A 26,866-nucleotide genomic window follows, 5' to 3' on the forward strand; every position below is an offset into this window, starting at 1 on the left:
TTGTCGCGCGACATTGGTGCGACAAAATTTTGCACGACAAATGTTCCAGTGTTGACACAGGTGAGGCGCTGACAACACTGACAACTGCAACATATACCATCCTGATCTAGTTCTAGTAGTGCCCAATCCAGCTATACCAAGGCATTCTCAACAATGGCAGCTGTACCCTGTGAAACCCTGGTGGCACCCTAATCCAGCTGTACCCAGTCAGAACCAGATGGCACTCTAATCCAGCTGTACCCAGTCAGACCCTGGTGGCACTCTAATCCAGCTGTACCCAGTCAGAACCAGATGGCACTCTAATCCAGCTGTACCCAGTCAGACCCTGGTGGCACTCTAATCCAGCTGTATCCAGTCAGACCCTGGTGGCACTCTAATCCAGCTGTACCCAGTCAGAACCAGGTGGCACCCTAATCCAGCTGTACCCAGTCAGACCCTGGTGGCCTCCTGATCATGCTGTACCCAGTCAGACACTGGTGGCACTCTAATCCAGCTGTACCCAGTCAGAACCAGGTGGCACTCTAATCCAGCTGTACCCAGTCAGAACCAGGTGGCCCTCTAATCCAGCTGTACCCAGTCAGACCCTGGTGGCACTCTAATCCAGCTGTACCCAGTCAGAACCAGGTTGCACTCTAATCCAGCTGTACCCAGTCAGACCCTGGTGGCACTCTAATTTAGCTGCACCCAGTCAGAACCAGGTGGCCCTCTAATCCAGCTGTACCCAGTCAGAACCAGGTGGCACTCTAATCCAGCTGTACCCAGTCAGAACCAGGTGGCACTCTAATCCAGCTGTACCCAGTCAGAACCAGGTGGCACTCTAATCCAGCTGTACCCAGTCAGACCCTGGTGGCACTCTAATCCAGCTGTACCCAGTCAGAACCAGGTGGCACCCTAATCCAGCTGTACCCAGTCAGAACCAGGTGGCACTCTAATCCAGCTGTACCCAGTCAGACCCTGGTGGCACTCTAATCCAGCTGTACCCAGTCAGAACCAGGTGGCACCCTAATCCAGCTGTACCCAGTCAGAACCAGGTGGCACTGTAATCCAGCTGTACCCAGTCAGACCCTGGTGGCACTCTGATCCAGCTGTACCCAGTCAGACCCTGGTGGCACCCTGATCCAGCTGTACCCATCAGACCCTGGTGGCACCCTAATCCAGCTGTACCCAGTCAGAACCAGGTGGCACTCTGATCCAGCTGTACCCATCAGACCCTGGTGGCACTCTGATCCAGCTATACCCAGTCAGAACCAGGTGGCACTCTGATCCAGCTGTACCCATCAGACCCTGGTGGCACCCTAATCCAGCTGTACCCAGTCAGACCCTGGTGGCACTCTGATCCATCTGTACCCATCAGACTGTGGGGGCACTCAGATCCAGCTGTACCTAGTCAGACCCAGATGGCACCCTGATCCAGCTGTAAGCAATCAAACCAAGATCCAGCTTACACAGGCAAACAAAGGTCATTCCCTGATACAACTATGCCCATTAATGCCCAGGCAGTGCTATGATTCAGCTGTACCCAGACAGACAGTGGTACCTCAATTCAACTCTGCCCAATGAGACCCTGGTGGCATCCCGATTCAGCTGTACACGTTCAGGGTCAGATGGTTCCCCGGTAAGCTTGTATAATCTGTAGCACATAAGACCCAGGTGGTACAATCATAACCCAGCTGTACTCAGGCCAACAGATGCCACGGTACCCAGCTAGGCCCAGTAAACCTTACAATCAGACCCAAGTGGCACCCGGATACCTCTGTACTAAACCCAGGTTGCACCTTTATCCAGCTGTACCCGGCCAAATTCTGATTGTTCCCTGGTAAAACTGTCAATCAGACTCAGGTAGCGCCACGATACAGCTGTACTCTAGGTGACAGAGCGGTCGGACTGTACCCAGACAGGTTTGGATGGGTCTCTAGGATGGTACAGAACCGGGTGGCATCCTGACCCAGCTATCTGGCCAAGCACAGATGGTTCCCTGGTAAAGCTGTAGTCAGTCAGTGCCAGGTGGCATCCAGATCCAGATGTATTCTGTCAAGCTCTATGCAGCTGTTCCCGGGCAGACCCAGGTGGCACACATGCCCAGCTGCAGAGATCTGGGTGGTGATCGTTGGCGGTTTCTGGCAGCTGACGCTCAGCAGTATACTTTACAGTGAAGCGGGCCATTATCAGGCTTTTTATCAGCGCTCATTAGATTAGTGTCAGGAGTGCGGCAGGGAGATGGATTCGGAGAGCGGCGGTTCCAGGCAGGCTGACGCTGCTGTTCACACGTTATCGGGGGCAGGGAGCAGATGCTCTTGACACTCGGCTCAGGTACCTGCGAGCTGAGCTGGCTTCTGTCACGTACAACAGGTGACATCTCACATTAACCCACAGATTACTGCGCCGGTCACTGCCTGATCAGACCGTGAGCTTAGACACCTCCACGCTGGGAGTTGTAGTGCACAGCACAATGCTGGCCACTTTCTGCAAAAAATGCTGATTGGACGCAGACCCAAAATACAGTTGTGTGCGTGATGGACACAATCATTTTTTCCAGCCGTGTGATGCCCAGATTTTTCCACAATGGCCCAATTCATTTCTATGGAGCCATGCACACATGCTTTCTTTTTGCTGATCTCTGTGGATGTTCCCTAAATTCTAGAACATGTCCAATTATGGTCCATTTAGTGAAGCATTTCTATTGATGGGGGTGAGAAAAATGTGGATTGCACACGGAAGGTGTCTGTATTTTCAAGATCCGTGGTTTGTGGACCGAAATACAGATTTGGTTGCGTGCAGTACACAGAGCCTCCACTAGAGTGAAGGAGCGCCCAATGATTGTCTCACTGTCCGTCCCTTGAAGCTAATTTTACTGGTGTTACTGGGAATATATGAAGCCTATGGGAGCGCACAGGGGTGTAACTATACTGGATGCATAGGTAGGAGCCCTGCTAATTCCGGTGATAGTCTACTTTCACACTCGCGTTTTGGCTTTCAGTTCAGGGCTCTCACAAGTGGTCCAAAACGGATCAGTTTGCATTCTAATGCATTCTGAATGGAAAAGGATCCGCTCAGTTTGCATCAGTTCCGTCTCCATTCTGCTTGCAGCGTTTTGGTGTCCGTCTGACGAAACTGAGCCAAATCTGTCTTGACCACCATTGAAAGTCAATGGGGGACGGATCCGTTTTCTATTGTGCCAGATTGTGACAGTGAAAACAGATCCGTCCCCATTGACTTTCACACTTGCGTTAGGTGCGTGAAAACTCAGATCCGACAGTATATTCTAACACAGAGGCGTTCCCATAGTGATGGGGACTCTTCAAGTTAGAATATACTAAGAACTGTGTACATGACTGCCCCCTGCTGCCTGGCAGCACCCGATCTCTTACAGGGGGCTGTGATCCGCACAATTAACCCCTCAGGTGCCGCACCTGAGGGGTTAATTGTGCGGATCTAAGCCCCCTGATCGGGTGCTGCCAGGCAGCAGGGGCCAGAACCCCCTCCCTCCCCAGTATTAAAATCATTGGTGGCCAGTGCGGCCCCCCCTTTGGTGGCCAGTGCGCCCCCCCCCCTCCCTCGCACAGACCTGTCACTTACCAGTAGGAGGAGCACCGGCCGGCCACAGACAGCACATGTAAGTATTAGCTAAGTAACCATGGCAGCCAGGACTGCAGTAGCGTCCTGGCTGCCATGGTAACCGATCGGAGCCCCAGCGATTAAACTGGGACTCCGATTGGAAATGCCGCTCCGCTGCCACCAATGATGGGGGGGGAGGGGGGTTGTTAGCCTGTGGCCACTGCCACCAATGCTTTTAATACTGGTGAGGGAGGGGGGGTCTGGCCTCTGCTGCCTGGCAGCACCCGATCAGGGGCTGAGATCCGCACAATTAACTCCTCAGGTGCGGCCCCCTGTAAGAGATCGGGTGCTGCCAGGCAGCAGGGGGCAGTCATGTACACAGTTCTTAGTATATTCTAACTTGAAGCATCCCCATCACTATGGGAACGCCTCTGTGTTAGAATATACTGTCGGATCTGAGTTTTCACGATCTAACTCAAATCCGATGGTATATTCTAACATAGAGGCGTTCCCATGGTGATGGGGACGCTTCAAGTTAAAATATACCATCGGATTGGAGAAAACTCCGATCCGATGGTATATTAATAGGGACTCCTGACTTTACATTGAAAGTTAATGGGGGACGCATCCGTTTGCAATTGCACCATATTGTGTCAATGTAAACGGATCCGTCCCCATTGACTTGAATTGTAAGTCAGGACGGATCCGTTTGGCTCCGCACGGCCAGGCGGACACGAAAACGCTGCAAGCAGCGTTTTGGTGTCCGCCTCCAGAGCGGAATGGAGGCGAAACGGAAACAAACTGATGCATTCTGAACGGATCCTTATCTATTCAGAATGCATTGGGGATGAACGGATCAGTTCGGGGCCGCTTGTTAGAGCCCTCAAACGGATCTCACAAGCGGAACCCCAAACGCAAGTGTGAAAGTAGCCTTACATTGTGTGTCAGGACAGATCCGTTTTCACTGACACAATCTGGCACAATAGAAAACGGATCCGTCCCCCATTGACTTTCAATGGTGTTCATGACGGCTCCGTCCTGGCTATGTTACAGATAATACAAACGGATCGGTTCTGAACGGATGCAGACGGTTGTATTATCTGAACGGATCCGTCCATAACTTATCTGCACAAAACGTGAGTGTGAAAGTAGCCTTATAAATGGCACATGGTAGGCGGGGGCCCTGTTACAGATTTTGCATTGGGGCCCCAAGACCTTCACGTTACAACTCTAGGATCGCTATCAACATGGCTTTGGAGATCAAGAGACATCTGAGCTAAAACTCGGAGAGTCTGAAATTCAGAGGCTCCCATACTGCAAAAAGTTTTGAAATCTCGGAGGTACACTGCCTCATATTTTTTGATCAATGTCCATTTGATAACTCACCCCATCATCCCCCCCGGGTAGTCGTACACAGTTACCAGCGCAGCACGGCCAAGAGAGTTATATATTCTACCCATTTATTTAAGTAGCACCAGATGTGATGCAGCATTTCCATGTATCCATCAGATGTCACCATCATGATTGCAGCTCTGGCTGCTCGGCATTGCCCTGTAACCCCACAAGGGGAACCTGACACTGCGGCTGCCCTTGTCCTGTCCTGCTCACATTTGACTGTCAGAAGGCTGCCTCCAGAATCTGATCCTCATGTTAAGAGAAGCAATCATCGCTCCCCGGCCGCTGCTGTGCACCGCACTTGTGTTTTCAAAGCATCTGAAGTGGGATTAGGAGGTGCTGACAGCCGGGATGTTGAGACATTTCTATCCACATCAAGGCAGCAGTGGAGTGTGCCCCAGCCAAGTGTCATACTGCATCATGCTGCCAAGTGAGGGGCGTCATTATTGTCCCATCTCATTAACCCCTTCACTGCCACACTGCAATGCACTGCGCTGGTCAGAAAATAAATGACAGGTCACCCCCTAAATAAGGTATTAATAAAACCACAGTTCTTCAACTTTCTTCAAGATCTCTGCTTGCTGTCAGTGGACAAATACTGTGGGAGGGGGGGGGGGGGCTTGTTACAATTGTATCCAATCCAGAAAATCCTCTGTGAGCTCAAACACATCAGCAGGGCAAATCTCTCTCCTGTCCTGACAGCTTGTTACAATGTATCAGTGCAGGTGACATGTATCAGTCTGGAGTCCTGGTAGCTTAGGCCTCTACACTTTGGGATGGAGCTGTGCTTCCTGCTCCATTCAAAGAGCTAGTTCTATCTATCCTGAGGATATGTTGTCAATATCAGGAGCCTGGAAATCCCCTTTAAGATTTTTTTTTAGCTTCCAAAACAGGAAAATTGCTACTTTGTAGAAGCCGCAAAATATCACAATACAATAATAAACACCAATAACAGCAACACTATTTACAAATAAATCATTTCAAACAAAAAATGAAAACTATATATAAAGAAAATTGTTCACATTCACTTACAGCAAGCAGAGAAAACGGTGAATAATTGAAACACTAAATATATGCAGTTGCAGGAATATTAAGCTCGGCATTGGGGAATTATTAATTAAGCAATTTTCTTCATTTCTGTAGAGTGGAGTTTCGCCAACATCTTCTGTGACTCATTAAATGAAGACTAATCATAGACAAGCTTCTATCTTTGGTGGTGTCAGTTTGTAAAAGGGAACCACCAGCAAGCAGATGCTACTACTGCTTTACTCTCTGGGTTTGCAGTCACATCTCTTACATAAACTAATAACTCTCTATATTTCTATGAAAAAGTTCTGAGAAGTTTGAGGTCAAGACCTACAAGAATAAGGAGATAATGCAAATGGAAACTCCAGGCGGCTCAGTGGTTTCTTTTTTTACTGACGTGTAGAGATTTTCTTGCTGTCAGTAGATGCAGGGGACATGGTGGGGTTATCGTCAGGAGTCTGTCAGCGGTGTCTACCCAACTCTTAAAATGATCTTACTGAGTGATAATTGTGTGTTACATTATAATGATTGTGGAGAATCATTGAGTGACCGCAGTAGATCGTCTTACCAATGAACTCTCAAAAGAGGGCGCCGGGGAGCAGGAGGGTCAATGATAAAAAAAAAATGGGGTGGAAACATCAAGATCCCTGGAGGGGGGTATCCATGAAAGCATCAGATCCTGGCATGTTGCAGACTGGTTTTGATAGGCTTAGATACACAGCTCAGCAGACAGTATCACACATGATGGGCTTAGATACATCAGCTCAGCAGACAGTATCACACATGATGGGCTTAGATACATCAGCTGAGCAGAAAGTATCACACATGATGGGCTTAGATACATCAGCTGAGCAGAAAGTATCACACATGATGGGCTCAGATACATCAGCTCAGCAGACAGTATCACACATGATAGGATTAGATACATCAGCTCAGCAGACAGTATCACACATGATAGGATTAGATACACAGCTCAGCAGACAGTATCACACATGATAGGATTAGATACACAGCTCAGCAGACAGTATCACACAGGATAGGATTAGATACACAGCTCAGCAGACAGTATCACACATGATAGAATTAGATACAGTTCAGCAGATAGTGTCACACATGACGGGCTCAGATACATTAACTGAGCAGAAAGTATCACACATGATGGGCTTAGATAGATTAACTGAGCAGAAAGTATCACACATGATGGGCTTAGATACATTAACTGAGCAGAAAGTATCACACATGACAGGCTCAGATACATCAGCTCAGCAGACAGTATCACACATGATGGGCTTAGATACATCAGCTCAGCAGACAGTATCACACATGATGGGCTTAGATACATCAGCTGAGCAGAAAGTATCACACATGATGGGCTCAGATACATCAGCTCAGCAGACAGTATCACACATGATGGGCTCAGATACATCAGCTCAGCAGACAGTATCACACATGATGGGCTTAGATACATTAACTGAGCAGAAAGTATCACACATGATGGGCTTAGATACATCAGCTCAGCAGACAGTATCACACAAGATGGGCTTAGATACATTAACTGAGCAGACTGTATGACACATGATGGGCTTAGATACATCAGCTCAGTAGACGGTATCACACATGATGGGCTTAGATACATCAGCTCAGTAGACAGTATCACACATGATAGGCTCAGATACATCAGCTCAGTAGACAGTATCACACATGATAGGCTCAGATACATCAGCTCAGTAGACAGTATCACACATGATGGGCTTAGATACATCAGCTCAGTAGACAGTATCACACATGAAGGGCTTAGATACATCAGCTCAGTAGACGGTATCACACATGATAGGCTCAGATACATCAGCTCAGTAGACAGTATCACACATGATAGGCTCAGATACAATAGCTCAGCAGACAGTATCACACATGATGGGCTCAGATACATCAGCTCAGCAGACAGTATCACACATGATAGGCTCAGATACAATAGCTCAGCAGACAGTATCACACATGATAGGATTAGATACACAGCTCAGCAGACAGTATCACACATGATGGGCTCAGATACATCAGCTCAGCAGACAGTATCACACACCACGGGCTCAGATACATCAGCAGACTATTTTCTGACGCTGGCGGTGTTCGCGTTGTTGATGCGCCCAGGTCATTATTGGTCTCCAAAGCTCTAGAGAACAGACGGCTGCACCCTGCCAGCTCTGCTACATACTATTTCTATTACATGCATTGTCTCCCTCTTCCGCGTCATACAGACTTCTCGTGTGAATTTCGCCTGGTGCAGAAGTAACAGATTTGCGATCTGATGGGCGTTCCCCTCTTCTTTGGCTTCTTCACCTACATCTTCATAATGTTCCTATTACCCAGATATGTAATACAGCAGACATCCGATTACTTCCAGACCTCCAGCGTTTATCCTGATTGATGGCTCTGAAAATGATCGCTGAATCTTCCGTTTTGTCGCGGTTACCTGATAAAGGGCTCCTGTGCACAGGTAGGGCTAGGATACCGCTGATGGTGACCCTACAGAAAGACCGCACTAGGGCTGGTACTATTATATGGACACTGGTATGGCTGGGACTGGGAGATGGGTACTGATAAGGGTGACATTGTATTGCCAATAGTTTGGGGTTACTATTAAATGGGCACTGACAGGGCTGCTGGCAATGGTAGGGTTGGTTCAGTTATATGGACACTATTAGGAGTAGTACTATTATACGGATACTTTTCGGGGTGGTATTATTACATGGACACTATTTGGGTTGGTACCAATATATGGATACTACTAGAATTGGTACTATTACATCTGGCAGGGGTGGACACTGCTAGGGGTAATACTACTGTACAATATGGACACTGGCACGATTGGTACTATTATTATGGACACTGTCATGTGTTATAATTGAATCTGTTAGGGGAGGTAATGTTCCATGGGCACGGCATTGTTGGAACTATTATATGGACACTATTGGGGGTGCTAATACTTTATGGGCACTGGTTGGGCTGGTACTACTATATGGACACTGGTACTTTAACATGGACATTGGTAGGGGTGGTTCTATTGTATGGTTGGTACTAATATACTGACACTGGTAGGACTGGTACTATTACATGGACACTGGGAGGGGTAAATCTATCGTATGGACACTGGCAAAGCTGGTACTATGACATGTGCGTGGCCATAAAACTGGCACAGATGTATGGGCACTAATATGTCCGATTTTACATGGGACTGATATGTGGTTTGCACTCTTTTATGCACAATGTTATAGCTGGCACAATATAATGGAAGGCACACAATTGTATAGACACTAATACGGTTGGTTGTACCTATAGAAACCTGAGGGATTGGACTTGAGTTTTTGATTTGTGGTGGGAAATTTTTGGGTGAATGTTCCTTTAAATTTGCTTTAAATAACAGCAATAGCAAATGGCAGACAAATGAAATTAATTAAAATCATCCCTTTTTATTATAAATAACCAAAAAAAAACAATTTTCAGCTAATATGGCTTCTATTTAATTGAATTCTAACATCCTGTAATTTACACCTTGCTGCTCAAGGACTCACAACCGAATGACTGGAGTTGTGCTGTAAATTAGTGGTCAGCACCGGGTGGAGTTGGACATATTTCCATTAGGCTCTGGCCTGAAACCAAATGACCTAAAAATACCTTAAAGGAGTCGTCCAGGATTAGAATAAGAATCTGCAGAAACAGCGCCACGTCCACCCATGTGGCTGTATATGGTACTACAGTTCACCTTCCTTCAAGTGAATGGAGCCAAACTACAAGAACTAAACTTCCATAAACTACATCCAGACGTGGAAAAAGCATTTAATTATGGACGTCCTCCTTGAGGCTGAAAAGTTGCAAGTGTTCTAGAAATTATTGTAAAAGTTCCAACTGTGATTGTGATGTTTGCAACTTTATTCCCCACATGGGACAATAAAAACACAAGGTGACTGAGCTTTTCTCATAATACTAAATTACCATGTTACTTTGTGAATACGTAACATTACATCCTGTATTATACTCCAGAGCTGCACTCACTATTCTGCTGGTGCAGTCACTGTGTACATACATTACATTAGTTATCCTGTACTGATCCTGAGTTACATCCTGTATTATACTCCAGAGCTGCACTCACTATTCTGCTGGTGCAGTCACTGTGTACATACACTACTTATCCTGTACTGAACCTGAGTTACATCCTGTATTATACTCCAGAGCTGCCCTCACTATTCTGCTGGTGGAGTCTCTGTGTACATACATTACTTATCCTGTACTGATCCTGAGTTACATCCTGTATTATACTCCAGAGCTGCACTCACTATTCTGCTGGTGCAGTCACTGTGCACATACACTACTTATCCTGTACTGAACCTGAGTTACATCCTGTATTATACTCCAGAGCTGCACTCACTATTCTGCTGGAGCAGTCACTGTGTACATACATTACCTATCCTGTACTGATCCTGAGTTACATCCTGTATTATACTCCAGAGCTGCACTCACTATTCTGCTGGTGAAGTCACTGTGTACATACATTACTTATCCTGTACTGATCCTGAGTTACATCCTGTATTATACTCCAGAGCTGCACTCACTATTCTGCTGGTGCAGTCACTGTGTACATACATTACTTATCCTGTACTGATCCCGAGTTACATCCTGTATTATACTCCAGAGCTGCACTCACTATTCTGCTGGTGCAGTCACTGTACATACATTACTTATCCTGTAGTGATCCTAAATTACATACTGTATTATACTCCAGAGCTGCACTCACTATTCTGCTGGTGCAGTCACTGTGTACATACATTACTTATCCTGTACTGATCCTGAGTTACATCCTGCATTATACTCCAGAGCTGCACTCACTATTCTGCTGGTGCAGTCACTGTGTACATACATTACTTATCCTGTACTGATCCTGAGTTACATCCTGTATTATACTCCAGAGCTGCACTCACTATTCCACTAGTCATCTTCAGAAACAATCAACAAGCTTGACATCATGAGACAAACCTCAAACAGTTAGCTAAGCTCCAATAATACAATATTTACCCTCCATCAGATGACTGATCAGAGCCGGGTGTGAAGAGGACACTTCCCAAAATAAAAATTCAGCAGAGTAAGCTCTGAATAGACACTGAACAAGCAGGGAATGCTGGGAGATTTCAGCTCTAAAAGCTGCAAAATTGTGCAGCTCTGGAGAATGGCTAATCCGCCTATTGATACAGTAATACATATAGTTTGCCTATGGTTACATAACTAGTCAGGACTCTAGAAAAGCTGGGTGACATCCCCTGCTGGAGCTCAGTGAGGGCCGTGTTGGCTGCCACTCAGCTTTCCCAAAAACAGATATAACTAAAAAAGTGCTGAAAAAAATTCCCCAGCAGCTTATGATTCAGGGTCTTACTTTGCGGATGGAGAGTTTTTAGGGGGAAATACCTGGGGGCAGAGTGATTCGGTGTCATGTTGTGAATTACATCCCCGTGGAGCGCTACCGACACACCCGCCTCACAAACTGCCGCAGCTCTAGGTGCAAAACTCCTCTTTACAACTCATTTATTTTCAGCCTGTGACTTGCTGTGTCAGGAAGGTATCACCACGAGACGCAGATCTGAAGACGAGGTCATGAAATGCCAAGGAAAAGCAAGAGAAATGATTCCGCTACTGCAATGCTGGGAGTTGTAGTTCATAACAGCAGAAGACTAGGGTAAATGGTATTGCATAAATCTAGTTTTCCGCTGCTCGACCCCCAATATGGAGATAATGGTGGTGGATCAGTAAGGACCTCCCTGACACCTCTGTTACCTGGACACAGACAGGTAGGTGCTCAGATAGTAGTGTTGGGGAAAGAGGGGGCACTTTATAAAGGTGAGGGCACCCAAAAAATCTGCGCAGGGTCCGCATCTCACGTGTTACATTTCTCTTCTTGCTGTGACATCCCGGATTGTCAGGAATATTGATTTCTATAGGAATCAAGGATGGAGAAGAAGTTAGCTATTTCTTCTTTCATTCTTACAGGCTGCTCAGTTGTCAGTGCACAGTTAGGACATTTTGAGGTGCTTAGAGCGCCCCCTGTTCTGTCACCCTAAGGAGAGATTCCGCAGTGGAAGTCGCTCGCTCTGGAGGCAGCGGCCATTGCTTTCAGGGGGGCACCATATAATTCTTCCTGTACTATCAGTGCCAGGCTCCCGCCGGAGGGTCCCATCCGGTCAGAGATCACGCAATGTGTGAACACAGTTTTATAACAGGACACACACAGAAAAAGCACCGGCTGGCACAGACGGCAGAAGAGGGTGTCAGCCCACCCAGCGCCCCCTCTGAGGTGTCGTGTATTCTTGGCTTTGCATAAAGCCCACGCAGTTCTGCTAATAACCGCCATCACCTCTAATATGGGTCAGGTCAGAGAAGGGGCGGCGGGCGCCGCTGCCCACTTCCTGCAGAAGCACACACTTGTGCAATTTTAAGATGTTTATTTAACCCTTCGCCATGCAAAACCGGCAGAGACGTCAGCTGGAGGATTCCAGAAACTATAGAGGGGAGCGGGGATCACGCCGGGGGCCCCAAGTGTCATGTGCCAGGAGCCAACTTCTTATGTGGGCACCGGGAGTCATTCCGGCCCACATCCGAAAAGTAAAAAGAAAGACAGGAAGCGTCCCATAACAGTCCCTGCTGGAGTGCCCCCATAAGCAGTGTCTCATTATCAGTGCCAGAGTACCCCCATAAGCAATGCCTCATTATAAGTGACAGAGTGCCCCCATAAGCAGTGACTCATTAACAGTGCCAGAGTACCCCCATAAGCAGTGCCTTATTATCAGTGCCAGAGTACCCCCATAAGCAGTGCCTCATTATCAGTGCCAGAGTACCCCCATAAGCAGTGACTCATTAACAGTGCCAGAATACCCCCATAAGCAGTGCCTCATTATAAGTGACAGAGTGCCCCCATAAGCAGTGACTCATTAACAGTGCCAGAGTACCCCCATAAGCAGTGCCTCATTATCAGTGCCAGAGTGCCCCCATAAGCAGTGCCTCATTATAAGTGACAGAGTACCCCCATAAGCAGTGCCTTATTATCAGTGCCAGAGTACCCCCATAAGCAGTGCCTCATTATAAGTGCCAGAGTGCCCCCATAAGCAGTGCCTTATTATAAGTGACAGAGTGCCCCCATAAGTAGTGCCTCATTAACAGTGCCAGAGTCCCCCCATAAGCAGTGCCTCATTAACAGTGCCAGAGTACCCCCATAAGCAGTGCCTTATTACCAGTGCCAGAGTACCCCCATAAGCAGTGCCTCCTTATCAGTGTCAGAGTGCCCCCATAAGCAGTGCCTCATTATGAGTGCCAGAGTACCCCCATAAGCAGTGCCTCATTATAAGTGACAGAGTGCCCCCATAAGCAGTGCCTCCTTATCAGTGTCAGGGTGCCCCCATAAGCGGTGTCTCATTATCAATGCCAGAGTACCCCCATAAGCAGTGCCTCATTATAAATGACAGAGTGCCCCTATAAGAAGTGCCTCCTTATCAGTGTCAGAGTGCCCCCATAAGCGGTGTCTCATTATCAATGCCAGAGTACCCCCATAAGCAGTGCCTTATTAACAGTGCCAGAGTGCCCCCATAAGCAGTGTCCCCATAATCATTGCCATTCAGAGTGCCCCAATAATAACCGTACCTCCCGACTATTCTGCTTTTCGTGGGTTTTCCTCGTGAAATGGGCATTTCTGGGATATTTTGTAGAAATTCCTGAGCGGAAGGGGCGGGGCTTAGAATATATACCGCAAATGGGGATTCAAACGTTAGGAGGCGTGCGATAACATTAGAGTGCCCCCATAACATGCCCCAGTGGTAGTGAAAGCAGCCACATAAACGCCTGCAGCAGCCGCCCCTTAGATGGGGGGGGGGGGGGAGATATATTGGACTAAATATGGCGTGTTTCCGCACCATATTTTCGGACGTACTGACGGATGATACATAAGACCCAGATGCAGATGTGAACACGGCCTTAGAAGACTCGGCCGTTGTTTTTCATCCTTCCTATCTCAATATACATATGAACTTGATTGATGGCGGGAACGACCGCGTAACAGCGGCGAATCGTCCGGGGAAGGCCTGTTCTCTGTGTCCCCCGAGGGGATTGTCCTCCAGATTTTGGAAAATTCTTCTGTGGCTTTCTTTTTTTATGTTCTCTGACGAGATGTTTACATGAACCCAGCGCGGACGCGGTTCAGAGACTCGGAGCCATTGTGGTCACGCAGTGCGTGCTGGGAGCGGCTGATAACGCCAGCAGCGGAGGGATGCTCCGTGACCGACAGTAGAACCCCCCACGCCGCTCCTCGGGGACACGGCGGTGACGAATTTCACAGAGTAGTCATGAGCAAACCACGAAGCCACAGAAATGGCTGTGAGGAAAGATTCGCCGTGTGGGGCCCAGAAATGAGGATCTGCGTCAAAAGGATCACGTGACGGCGGCGAAACAGATGTTACCCGTCTACCCTTTAATCTTCGATATACCTCGGAGCCCTGGAACATTCCATCCTCCCCACACGGACAAATCCTAATTCTACTCGTTTTCTGGATTACCGGACGCCGCATTATCAGACTGGTCCTAGATTTCAAGAATTATGACGCTAATTTTGTCGCAAATCAATAGCGAATGCGTACGTGCTGCGTACTGCGGATTTGCAGTAGATACCGCCCTTTGCAATTGCATCACAGCCACGCTGCAGGCGTGAAAACCCGCTACATGCCACGAAACCTGCGCAGATTTTCTCCGCCATATTTCCATGGGGTTTGATTAGATTTTTTCATTTATAGCCACTCATTAACCCTTTTATGACCGGTATTGCCGCATACAGCAGCTTTTGTCTTGGTGTCTGACTTGTGCATTTTTGTGGTGTTTTTGCCCAAGTAACGTGTTGGCGATTTTTTTTATTAATTTTTTTTGCCACGCCTTGCGTTTTTATATAGGGAAGTATGTGCCCATCCGGAATGTCACTTCTAGAGCAGCATGGGAAAAATACAGAAAAAAAAAAAAACCTGATGTAACACAGGTGTCATCCGTTTTTTTGCGGATCCGTGTTTTGCGGACCGCATAATACATATGGTCGTGTGCATGAGCCCTAACCCTTCATGATGCAGCAATGAAGCCACGACCTCGTCATTGATCCCATCTCTTCGTAAATGGACGCCTTGGATTGTTGGCTGAAATCCGGCGCGGCGCAGGAGCCTGGAAGAGAAGCCAAACGCCCCTGACAGCCATCGCTTCCCGCAGATTCCTCAGAGAAGGATCCGTTTTCATGACCCGCAGATCTATTTACAATTTCCACAGATTTATTTCATTTTTTTATAACCAAGAAACATTTTGGGCTCGGATTCCGTAACTTGACGATGAGTCACCAAAGCGTGAAGACAATGGAAGGAACGGCGACGGCCCAGAAGCCAGCGCGCAGCTCACGTACAGCAGGCGGATTATTACAACCAGCTCTAACCCTGCGCCGCGCACATCCGACCTTGATCTTGTCGTCCACTTTGTGCCGGTTTCATAAATTACTCGCAGATGTCGCTGACCCCAACAACGGAACGGAAACAGCAGATTTCTCCCCCCTAGTTACCAAAATTGACTGCATTTGCAGACCTTACAAAACACGGAAAAAGGAACATAAAGGGTTAAGGTGAAACCAAAGTCAACGCTATATTAGGGAATGGCTCTTCAAGCGATTCCCTATGTTTTTTTTACATTAACTATTGTATAATATGCATAAGGGCTCGTTCACACGACCGTTGGTGTCCCGTGCTGTGAACCGCAAATTGCGGTCCGCAATGCACGGGCACCTTCCGTTGGGCAGGCACATGGGGATCGCAGACCTATTCACTTGAATGGGTCCGCGATCCCTTTGTTCCGCAAAAAGATAGAGCCTGTTCTATCTTTTTGCGGTGCGGAGGCACGGAACGGAACCCCAGAAAGCACTCCGTAGTGCTTCCGTTCCGCATCTCCGGATTTGCGGACCCATTGAAATGAATTGGTCTGCGTGCGTGATGCGGAATGACAACGGAACGGTGCCCGTGTATTGCGGATCCGCAAATGCGTTCTGCAATGCAGGAACGGGACACCAACGGTCGTGTGAATGAGCCAGGCTGCAGAGAAATCAGAATCGACTGACGCCCCAAACCGCTGGTCGCCTTACTAATGTGTTGTGATTCTCCATATCGCCTCCTTTGCCAGCGGACAGCGGCGGGAAATCTGATGCCGGTTACTGGAATCCTTACTCACTGTAAAGGGACTGATTCCAATAATAACACTGCATGAGGCAATCGCTTGAAAGGCAATTCCTCAAACATGATTTAAAGTGAAGTGCACGTAGCTCGTTCTGGTCAGGATGGCATGGCCTGCAACTGGTGCCCCCCCCCAGCTGTTGCCAAACTACAACTCTCAGAATGGAGGCTGGAGGCTGTCAGGGCATGCTGAGAGTTGTAGTTTTGCAACAGCTGGAGGGCCACAGGGTGCAAACCCAGGAGCACAGAAATAGTAGCCCCTGCATCGCACTCCTGCCCCGGGTTAGAGGGGCTACTCGCTGCATCCAAAATATTCCGGACTTCCACACCGAGAGGACGTGGGAAATGGAGCAGCTGTGATCTCAGCGCGGGATCCGAGCGTCTGTGACTCATTAAGGCGCCGAGGACAGAGGACGTGGGAAAACAAACTAACTCTTTATTCCCCTCCCAAAAAAAGCTTTATTGGCTAAAAGAGGAGTCAGAATTCACTCTTCTGGCATCTTTAAATCCACAGCCCACTCATAAAGCAGCAACGACAATATATGGGGGTATCGAGTGTCACGTCACGCAGATATACTTCCTTTCTCACACACGATACCGCTATAGGTTCCGCGTGCTATAGACTTACATAAAAAGTCGGGTTACTTTGCAAACACTTTGCTGTACTTTTTTTTCCCATGTTCCTTACTCCATTCACATCCAAAGCAGCTTTCAAATTGTGGCTGACATTCCTAGTCATGTTTCAAGGCTCTTTAACGGGTCGGATGTTGACTTACAGGACAGTTACCTATAGAGGGCGCAGTTTTCCACTATCTAGAGGAGAACTCATTTGCATAATTGTTTTCCCCATGGAGCACTGCTTGTAGGACCGCCCACAAGGAGAAGTAGCACCTCTTGAGAGTCTGGCAAAGATAGTGGTTTGGCTCCACCCCTCTATCAGTCATGTGACTTGAATACTCAGCCCCCACAATGCATTGCAGAATTCTGGCTTGAGCTTGAGATGTGAATGGAGAAGAAAACATGCAACTCAAGATCACTACAGAAAAAAAAAAAACGTACAGGCTTCTTCAACATTTTGAGGAATTGTTTCCATGGAATGTCGTACATCAGGGCAGATCAACCTCCATCGCTCCAGCTGTTGTGAGACTACTACTCCCAGCATTCTCCACTCCCTTCAATGGGAGTTCCGAGAACAGCTGCGGAAGTGTGCACATTGGGAGTCGTAGTTTTACCGCGTCTGGAGTGGCGAGTGCATACCCTGCTGTGTGTGATCATGGCAGGCAGCCTGAACTGGCTGATAACAGGGAGCAATAGGCTAAATCCAATCTGCGGGTTTAGGGCCCGGCCACAGGGCAACATGTCTTTCGTGTCGCAAAAAAAAAAAAAAAATCCAACTAGGATGGATTTTTTTGCAACTATCGCAGCCGCAGCATGTCGCATTGCGACACCATTTACATTACAAAAAAAACGTAGCGCAACGTTTCTGCAACAAAAAGTTCTGCAGCACATGTAGCCGTGCCGCTGGATCCTTGCATATATGACGCCCCGTAGAGTTCTCTGTCTGTTCAGTGCAGCCTCCAGAATCTATTAGATTTAACACAATTTCCGACTGTACAGGTAACAAACAAGTCCAAAAATATCCGCAGCGCACGCTCGGACAGAAATAGCAGTCGTCAAAAAGAATTCTCGCAGGCATTTCTGGGCGATTAGACGTTTAATCGAGATAATATCTGAAATTTAACTGGAAAACGACACGATAAAAAAAAAAGGCCAGGGAGGGAATTTTGTGAACACATTAAAATTTGGAAAACATCCAATTTTTTTTTTCTTTTTTACTTTTGGATTGATTTTTTTTTAAAACTTTTTTATTTTTGTATATTTTTCCCTGCAGTATCGAGCGAAACCCTGTGAATTGTGCAGCGCGGCTTTACAATCAGTACTTTACTGTTATACGGCGCTCAGTCATCTCCTGGGCATTGTGCTGTCAATAGTCCCCAGCACCTGTGGCGGTCAGGGTGCGACCCCCGCTACCGCTGAGCGCAGGTGTCAACCCATACAGGTCAATGGAGCAGAGCTGTGTCTGTAGGCTGCCGTAAAGCCCATTGTGTGTGACCTGTCCCCTGTGCTGATAAGAGGTCTGCCCACACAGCTGGGATCAGGGTCACACGGCAGACACGTCCTCCCAATAAAACTAAAGTGAATTCACCCCTAAGATTAAAAAAATAATAAAAAAAACTCCCAATAAATCGAAGAAATGACGTCGTCTTTAGTTTAGTCGTGTGGTTCTGCCATTGACTTTAGTGAAGGAGTTTTTCCATTTTTCTTTTTTTGCATTCAAGTTCTGCAACTTTCTAATGCACTTTATGGTTTCAATTTCTCATGGATTTCACAATGATGCTTGCTGTCAGTGAATAGGAATCTGCTTCATTATATTTAGAGGTTTAAAGGTTTTTTTACAGGAGTTAAAGGGGTCCTCTCACGTCAGTCAATGGCATTTATCATGTAGAGGAAGTTAATGCAAGGCCCTTACTAATGTGTTGTGATTCTCCATATTGCCTCCTTTGCTGGCTGGATTCATTTTTTTCCATTGCATTATACACGGCTCGTTTCCATGGTTACGACCACATCCAGCAGTGGTGGTCGTGCTTGCTCACTATAGGAAAAAGCAGCGGCCTCTCTGGTGGCCGGGACCACAGGAGTGCGCATAGTCCAGAACTTTTTCCGATAGTGTGCAAGCACGACCACTGCTGATGGATTGCAGGGTGGTCGTAACCATGGAAACAAGCAGTGTATAATGTGATGGAATAATGAATCCAGCCGGCAAAGGAGGCAATATGGAGAATCACAATACATTAGGAAGTGCCTTGTATTAACTTTCTTTACGTGATAAATGCCATTTGCTGAAGAGTGACAACCCCTGTAAATATTGATGAGCTATCTTCGTCTGTGGAAAGGGGCCGCCACGCTCGTGCTAGCGCTGCAGCATCTTTCTTGGCCTGTGACATCACGTCCATCAGGTCACATGGCCTTTCTGCAACTCAGTCCGATTCAAGTGCATGGGATGGAGCTGCAATACCAAGCACCGCCACTACAGAATGGACGGCGCTATGTGTAATATATTATGATGAGGCCACAATACTTGTCCAAGTGCAGTAGCCTCTTCAAACCGCTGATGGACAGAGGTTCCTCGGAGTTGGCCCCTGACCGATCCTGATTATAAGGCCTTATGCACATGGCTGTGAATTTTGTCCACGTCTGATCTGCATTTTTTTGCGGACTGCATGATGACCCATTCATTTCTATGGGTTCACACAAAAAATGCACCCAGCACACAGATGTCATCCATGTATATCCGTGTGCCGTCTAGATCTGTGTGCCGTCTACATCCGTGTGCCGTCTACATCCGTGTGCCGTCTACATCCGTGTGCTGTCTACATCCGTGTGACTGTCCCGCAGATTATAGAACATCTCCTACTGTCTGTTTTGCAGACAAGAACAGGCATTTCTACCGACAGGAGTGAAAAACTGCGGAATGCACACCGCCGGAATCTGTATTTTGTGGATCCGCGGTTTGCAGACTGAAGAATGGATATAGTCTTGTACATGAGGCCTAAAACTCGTCCTAACCTTATAATTCTCACAGCTGAGGGTTTGTTACAGTTGTCTCCAGTCTGGACAATCCTCTGTGTGGTAAAAAGCCCAGACTCCAGACTGATACATTTTACCTGCACTGATACATTGTAATAAAGGCTGTTACAATCTTACATTTCGGTGTCAGATATTTTGGCTGCCCACAGAACTACAAAGGTTCCCGGCTCAGACCGCGTCCGTCTTTACACCTCTCTGTCACCCATGACTCCTAAGATTTTACTTTCTTGGGGGAGCGTCTCACTGGAGGAAGTTTGCTCAGTCCATAAACTCCACCACTTTCTTCTTTTTTTACTAGAACAAGCAATAAAACACGATCCCATTCCTGTTAGTCTACAGCACATTTGACCGCGGTTTCCTTTTTCGGACGTGCGCAGTGACATCATTCCCTCTTAATTCACATATTCGGTTTTATCCTTTCTGATGACCGGATACAAACTGAAAATATTTTGTGTATGCATTATCTAAAAGTTTGTTCTTGTAGTCAATAGATGCAATGCACTAGTATTCAGCCTTTCCAAATCACTAGGGAACATCAGTGAGGCATGAGGCACGTGGTGCCACTAGTCCCTCGCTTCCCACATAAACAGAAATCAATACAAAGTGGAAACTTGAATTAGAGGTCATTATAAAACTACAAGTGCCAGCATGGCGGGCACTGATATCTGACAACTCTGGCCCCCCCCAGCTATAAATAAACTACATAAGGTCAGTTATGCTGGGCATGCCCCTGGCGCTACACAGAGGTCATCCTCAGCAAAGGGTCAGTCTTCAGTTTGTAAAGGTGACGTGTGTGGGAACCGAATAACATATGTCTAGCAATTACGGAGGAGTGACTGCTGCAGAATCCAAGGGAATTTTTGCATCCTGGTCACTCTTAAAGCAACAGGCCGCAAAGGCGATTTCTTTCTTTTTCTGCACAGATTTTCATGCAGAAAAATCACAGTGTAAGTGCTCATGAACGCGACAGTTGGCTGTTTTGCAGTCCGCAAATTGCAAATCCGCAAAGTACGGATACCGGCCATGTGCGTTCTGTATTTTGCTGAATGAAACATCAGGCCCATATTACAACAGTCCTATCCTTGTCCGTAATACGGACAACAATAGGACATGTTCTATTTTTTTGTGGAACGGCCATGTGGACATGGAAGTGGAATGCACACGGAGTCAATTCCGTTTTTTATGTAGACACATTAAAGTGAATGGATAAGCATACGGGCCACAAAAAAAGCATGGAATGAAAAAAATATATATATATGTTCATCTGCATGAGCCCCAATACAGCACCAGCAAAGTCAATGAGATTAGACAAATCCCTGCAGTGCAGATTTAGAAATTCACAGCATGTCAATTGTTTGTGCAATTGTTTTGCACGGGTTTCACCCTTTGCAATGCAAAAAGTGAGATCTGCGTCAAATCCACACCAAGAACCAATAAGTAAGGGCTCATGCACACGACCGTATATTGCAGACCTGCTGTTTTAGCACCGCATCACGGATGTGGACTAATTAGCTTCAATGGGTCCGAAACGCGGTGCAGAATGGAGGCACGGAACCCCGTGGAAGCATTACAGAGTGCTTCTGTGGATTTTCTGTCCGTGCCTCAGCACCGCAAAAAAGTAGTGCATGCACTACTTTTTACGGTGCAGACTGAATGGGTCTGCGTCCACATATGGCGGCCCCACGGTCTGTGCCCATACATTTTGCGGTCCGCAGCACGGCACTGGCCAGCACACAGTTTGTGTGCATGAGCCCTTACTCCCGCAGTTTTTAGTGCAAAAACACTGAAGTTTCTGTTTGTAAAGCTGCAGCAGGTACCCTTAGGCCTCTTTCACACGACCGTATGCCTTTTTCAGTGTTTTGCGGGCCGTTTTTTTTTCCGGATCCGTTGTTCCGTTTTTTGTTTCCATTGTGTTTCCGGTTTGGTTCCGTTTTTCCGTAGGGCATACACAGTATACAGTAATTACATAGAAAAAATTGGGCTGGGCATAACATTAACATCAATAGATGGTTCCGCAAAAAACGGTCGTGTGAAAGAGGCCTTAATTTAATTACTACCTATGAAGAGCCAGGGGCAAGCACGGATCAGCAGCGCACAGTTCCAAAGTGAAGTACACTTACGGCTCTGCCATAGTTAGGGAGCATTCACACTGCGCTTGTGGTGTACGTGCTGGGAAAGCTCCTCAGTCACACGTATCCATAGGCCCCCATTCTACCATACAGAGGAATCCTATACGGTGCCCTACCTTGGAAGCATCCATCCATCTAATAAACTTATTTTTTTGTTTCTTACCATTTTCAGTATCTCCTCTCACTTTCTGTGAAGATTTTTGTTTAAAACCCCAAACATGACTATTTTCTATTAGTTGAATGATTGTTACAATTGTATCCAGTCAGGACAATCCTCTATTATGTAAATAGTCTGGACTGCAGATTGATACATTGTAACAAAGTATCAAGACAGGAGAGAAGCTTGGCTGTAGATGTGTTTCGCTCACAGGGGCTTCTGCAGGCTGGATATAACTGTACCAAACCCTCAGCACTAAGACTTATTAGAGCTGGGCAGGTTTTCAGCTTCTACATGCAAACAAGAACGTTCACATTCATTGACAACAAGCAGAGACCTTGAAAATGGCGAAGAACTGAAACACAAAAGTCTATTACAAAGTTGCAGAACTTTCCACTTTACAGAGATTTATTCATCTTTGTAGAGAGAACCGATCACATGGGATCAGAGGGGCGTGAAAAGGACAGAAAAATAAATCCCGGTATTATAGTCCGCTGTATGCTGATGCTGCTGCGGAACATCTTGAGGAGAACAACGGTCAGTCACATCTCAGGACCTCTGCCATGTTCTGACCTGGTGAGACCATAAAATGGTGCGGTGCTGGGATCAGAGACCCCTGGCACTCCAGGTTTGGTGAAACTACAACTCCCAGCATACACACCTACTTGACTGAACTCCCATAGAAGTGAATGCAGCATGCTGGGATTTGTAGTTTCGCCACAGCTGGAGCGCCAGAGGTTGCTGACCCTCGTTCTTGCTGACCCTCGTGTTTATTCAGTGCTGGAAGATGCTGAGGATTGCACCCAGGTCACAGGATGAGTCCGTTCTGCCAGGGTCGATCCGCTGCCGCCATACTGGATTCTCACCATTGTTTCCAATAGGATCTTTTCAGACACCGCCAGCAACACATCATTTACAACAAGGCATCTCTCTTGGCTGATTGGCCAAAATGGATCACCTGACCCATTACAGGTACAGGTATGCACCCAAAGTCTGAGGCTGCACTACTGAGGCTCTGAATCTGTTGCTTGGCTACTTTTTCCAGGAAAATGATTAAAGCCCAATGGGCCCCTAATATGTCAGTGGACTGTTGGGTAAGAAATCTCTAAGCAGTACCAAAGGGAATAGATGGAGCCCTCCTGGAAGCAAGTGGGGTGGTCTTGAGAGTGAAAATCGGTGGTGGTGGTGGGGGTTTAGCCATAGATTTTACCAAGAAGTAGGGTGCACATATTTATGCAATATTTCTTAAAGGGCACAGACACAGTGACATCATCACCACTTATACACATATAATGTATAGCACTTTTTTGGGGTGTATTACCTTTACCTTGATGTTGTTCTTCCATTCGCAGCTGGGCCCGCTCCCCTGCACCACACTGGCCAGCACAGACACCTCTCCATTGTCCCGGCTCTCGAAGCATCCTCTGCGGGCCCCGCGGATCTTCCGCCCCACTTCCTCCAGGCCAAAGGCGCAGAGCGCAGCCTCCCTCCGCCCCTCGAACACCCCGAATATCCGCCCAGGCTCCGCATACACTGACAGCAGGCGCCCATACAAGGTTCCTCGGGGCCCCTCGCAGCGCAGCCTTAGCTGAATGTAAGATTCAGTGAGTTTCCGCGGTTCCCCTCTGGGATCCGGCTTGAGGCAGATCCGCGCTAGGACGCTGCTGGGCAGGCTCTCCTTCTCCGTGGAGGCGGGGTCTACGTTCATTGCCAGGTAACCGAACCCGCCCTGCTGGAAGGCCCGCACGAACACCATGCGGTTCTGCACCTTGTGGCCCTGTTTGACCTTAAATATGTTATCATCCGAGGGGCTGATGTCAAAGGTGAAGAGCCTGGAGGGGTGACTGGTGTTCAGCGCCCGGATGGAGATCTCAGGGCTGTTCTCAAAGCGCAGATCCGCCACACTGTTGTTCCAGGAGAAGAACTGGCTCCCGAAGCCGGTGTAGGTGGCCCCTACCAGGAGCCTGGTGTCACCTTCTTGGCTTCTCAGCAGCAGCCCCACTGTGGAGGCATTGGGGTGATTGGCAGCCACGTTCAGCATGCTGGGCACCACATTGCGCGGGGGGAAGGGCACTGCGCGCCGCGTAAGGTTGCCCAGGGCGCGTAAGTCGCATAGCCCCTGGTGAATGGAGCCACAGACCAGCAGGAGCCCCTGGTCCGGGTCCAGCTCCAGGATCTTGTTGTAGTTGGGGGTCCAGGTCTTGGGGAACTCGCAGTAGGACTCTGGGATTTGGGGGGCATGGCACAGGGGGGAGTCCTGCACAGGTCCCGTCTGCTCCTCCAGCTCCAGGCGTAGATCCCCTCTCAGCTGGTACAGGTGGTTGACGGCTGCCAGGTAGACCCGGTGCCCGGCACCGTCCAGGGCGAAGTTGTTGGTGGGCTGGCTGGAGAAGAACCTGTTGACCAGCTCAAGCCCAAGAGCCGGGGCCAGCAGGAGCAGCAGGAGGGCAGGAGCCATGGGGGCGCAGGGCAGGCTCAGCTGGCACAGGGCTGCATGGCATCAGCTGGGGGTCCGGAGCTGTCTCTGCTCCTTCTCTGCCTCTCTCTCTGGTGGATCACTCTGATGCTCAGTCTCTCAGCCCCCCACCTCTCAGCCTCCCGACCCTCCCCCTCTCTCTGCTCCTCCTGCACAAGTTCTACCCTCTGCTCCACTCTCTCATTTGTTCTCTAACTTTCCAGACTGTCACATCTCGCCCCAGTCTCTTCCCCTCTCCTGCAGTCTCTCCCTCCTCTCCACCGTCTTCTGTCATGTGAGAATGATTACATTCTGGAATTTCTTTTTGTTTGCAAAAATAAACTGTCCCCCTCTAAATAAGTCAGAATAATGAGTAATGAGGGGGGTGGGGGTGACTGGGAGGATGGGGATGACTGGGAGGATGGGGATGACTGGGAGGATGGGGGTGACTGGGGGGAAGGGAGTTACTTGGGTTGACTGGGAGGATGGGGGTGACTGGGAGGATGGGGCTGACTTGGAGGATGGGGGTGACTGGGGGGAAGGGAGTTACTTGGGTTGACTGGGAGGATGGGGGTGACTGGGAGGATGGGGCTGACTGGGAGGATTGGGGTGACTGGGAAGGATGAGGCTGACTGGGAGGATAGGAGTGACTGGGGGTGACTGGGGAGGATGGGGGTGACTGGGAGTTACTTGGGGTGACTGGGAGGATTGGGGTGTCTGGGGAGGATGGGGCTGACTGGGAGGATGGGGGTGACTGGGGATGACTGGGAGGATGGGGGTGACTGGGGAGGATGGGGGTGATGGGGATGACTGGGAGAATGGGTGTGAGTGGGAGGATGGGAGTGACTAGGGGGATGTGGGTGTCTGGGAGGATGGGGGTGACTGGGGATGACTGGGAGAATGGGAGTGACTGGGGGGATGTGGGTGTCTGGGAGGATGGGGGTGACTGGGGATGACTGGGAGAATGGGAGTGACTGGGGGGATGTGGGTGTCTGGGAGGATGGGGGTGACTGGGGATAACTGGGAGGATGGGAGTGATTGGGGGGATGTAGGTGTCTGGGAGGATGGGGGTGACTGGGAGGATGGGGGTGACTGGGAGGATGGGGTGACTGGGGGTGACTGGGAGGACGGGAGTGACTGGCGGTGACTGGGAGAATGGGTGGATGGGAGTTACTGGGGGGGATGTGGGTGTCTGGGAGGATGGGGGTGACTGAGGATGACTGGGAGAATGGGTGTGACTGGGAGGATGGGTGTGACTGGGAGGATGGGAGTGACTGGGGGGGGGGGATGTGGGTGTCTGGGAGGATGGGGGTGACTGGGGATGACTGGGAGAATAGGAGTGCCTGGGAGGATGGGGGTGACTGGGATGATGGGGTGACTGGGGTGTGTGGATTATTAGGGTCTCACTGGCAGAAGTGCTATGCTTTGTTACTCACCAGTTTGAGGTGGGGGTGGCACAGGGTGGGTATAGTGAGCAGGGCACTGGGCATTGTCTGCTGGGCAGCATCTAATTGTACCAGGCATCATAATGGAAGGAATCATTCAATGCACTTCATCTCAGGCAGGGGAAGCTGACAGCTGGTGTTCTGCTTCTTGTAGGACTACAGGTACCAGCAAGTGTCAGAAAAATGGTCTGTCAGCAGTCTATAATTAGATGTAGCATTTTAGCTTGTAACTACTCTATGTAGAACTACAAGTCTCAGCATAGTGACTTATAAGTGTTGGCTGTAGAACTACAAGTCTCAGCATTTCAGCTTGGAACTGCTCTATGTCTACTGGCTGTAGAACTACAAATCTCAGCATAGTGACTTTTAAGTGGCCAGTCTGTTGAATGCAGAGCTACAAGTCTCCATGTCTACTGGTTGTAGAACTACAGGTCCCAGCATATCAGTTTAGAACTGGTAAATGCCTACTGGCTGTAGAACTACAGGTCCCAGCACAGGGGTTTGTAAGTGGTTAATGTCTATTGGCTGTAGCAGACACGACGCTCTCGGACCTCACAATACTGGTGTCTTTTTATGTGGCCTGGGCACCACTACCGTCTCTGCACTCCTTATAGCTTTGCCCCTTGGCGGTAGAACCACAAGTCCCAGCACGCTGGTCACAGATACTGGGGGATTACTGGCTGTCTCCTGTAGCCCTCATTCGGGGCTTCTGACCCAGTTCCTGTGAGTCATTTTGTTGCCCCCTCAGCGCTCCAGTATTGGGTGGTGACATAGAATTT

General features: G+C 48.4%; 1 protein-coding gene across 3 annotated transcripts in view; it reads right to left on the bottom strand.

Annotated features, from left to right (window-relative positions):
• The window catches only part of PLXND1 (plexin D1), an 83,686-nt gene extending 58,786 nt beyond the window's left edge, over window positions 1-24,900 (bottom strand). The window contains exon 1 of one of the 3 annotated variants that reach the window (XM_040408358.1): window positions 23,515-24,900. In XM_040408358.1, the coding sequence (XP_040264292.1) occupies window positions 23,515-24,645 (1,131 nt within the window). In that variant the 5' untranslated portion in view covers window positions 24,646-24,900. Of the gene's footprint in view, window positions 1-15,490; window positions 15,496-23,508 lie in introns of those variants that run through there. The other 2 variants (XM_040408357.1, XM_040408359.1) reach the window with 2 other exon arrangements.
• Window positions 24,901-26,866: the final 1,966 nt, after the last annotated feature.

The sequence above is a fragment of the Bufo bufo genome, chromosome 9, assembly GCF_905171765.1.
Source record: "Bufo bufo chromosome 9, aBufBuf1.1, whole genome shotgun sequence".
Taxonomy (NCBI): domain Eukaryota; kingdom Metazoa; phylum Chordata; class Amphibia; order Anura; family Bufonidae; genus Bufo; species Bufo bufo.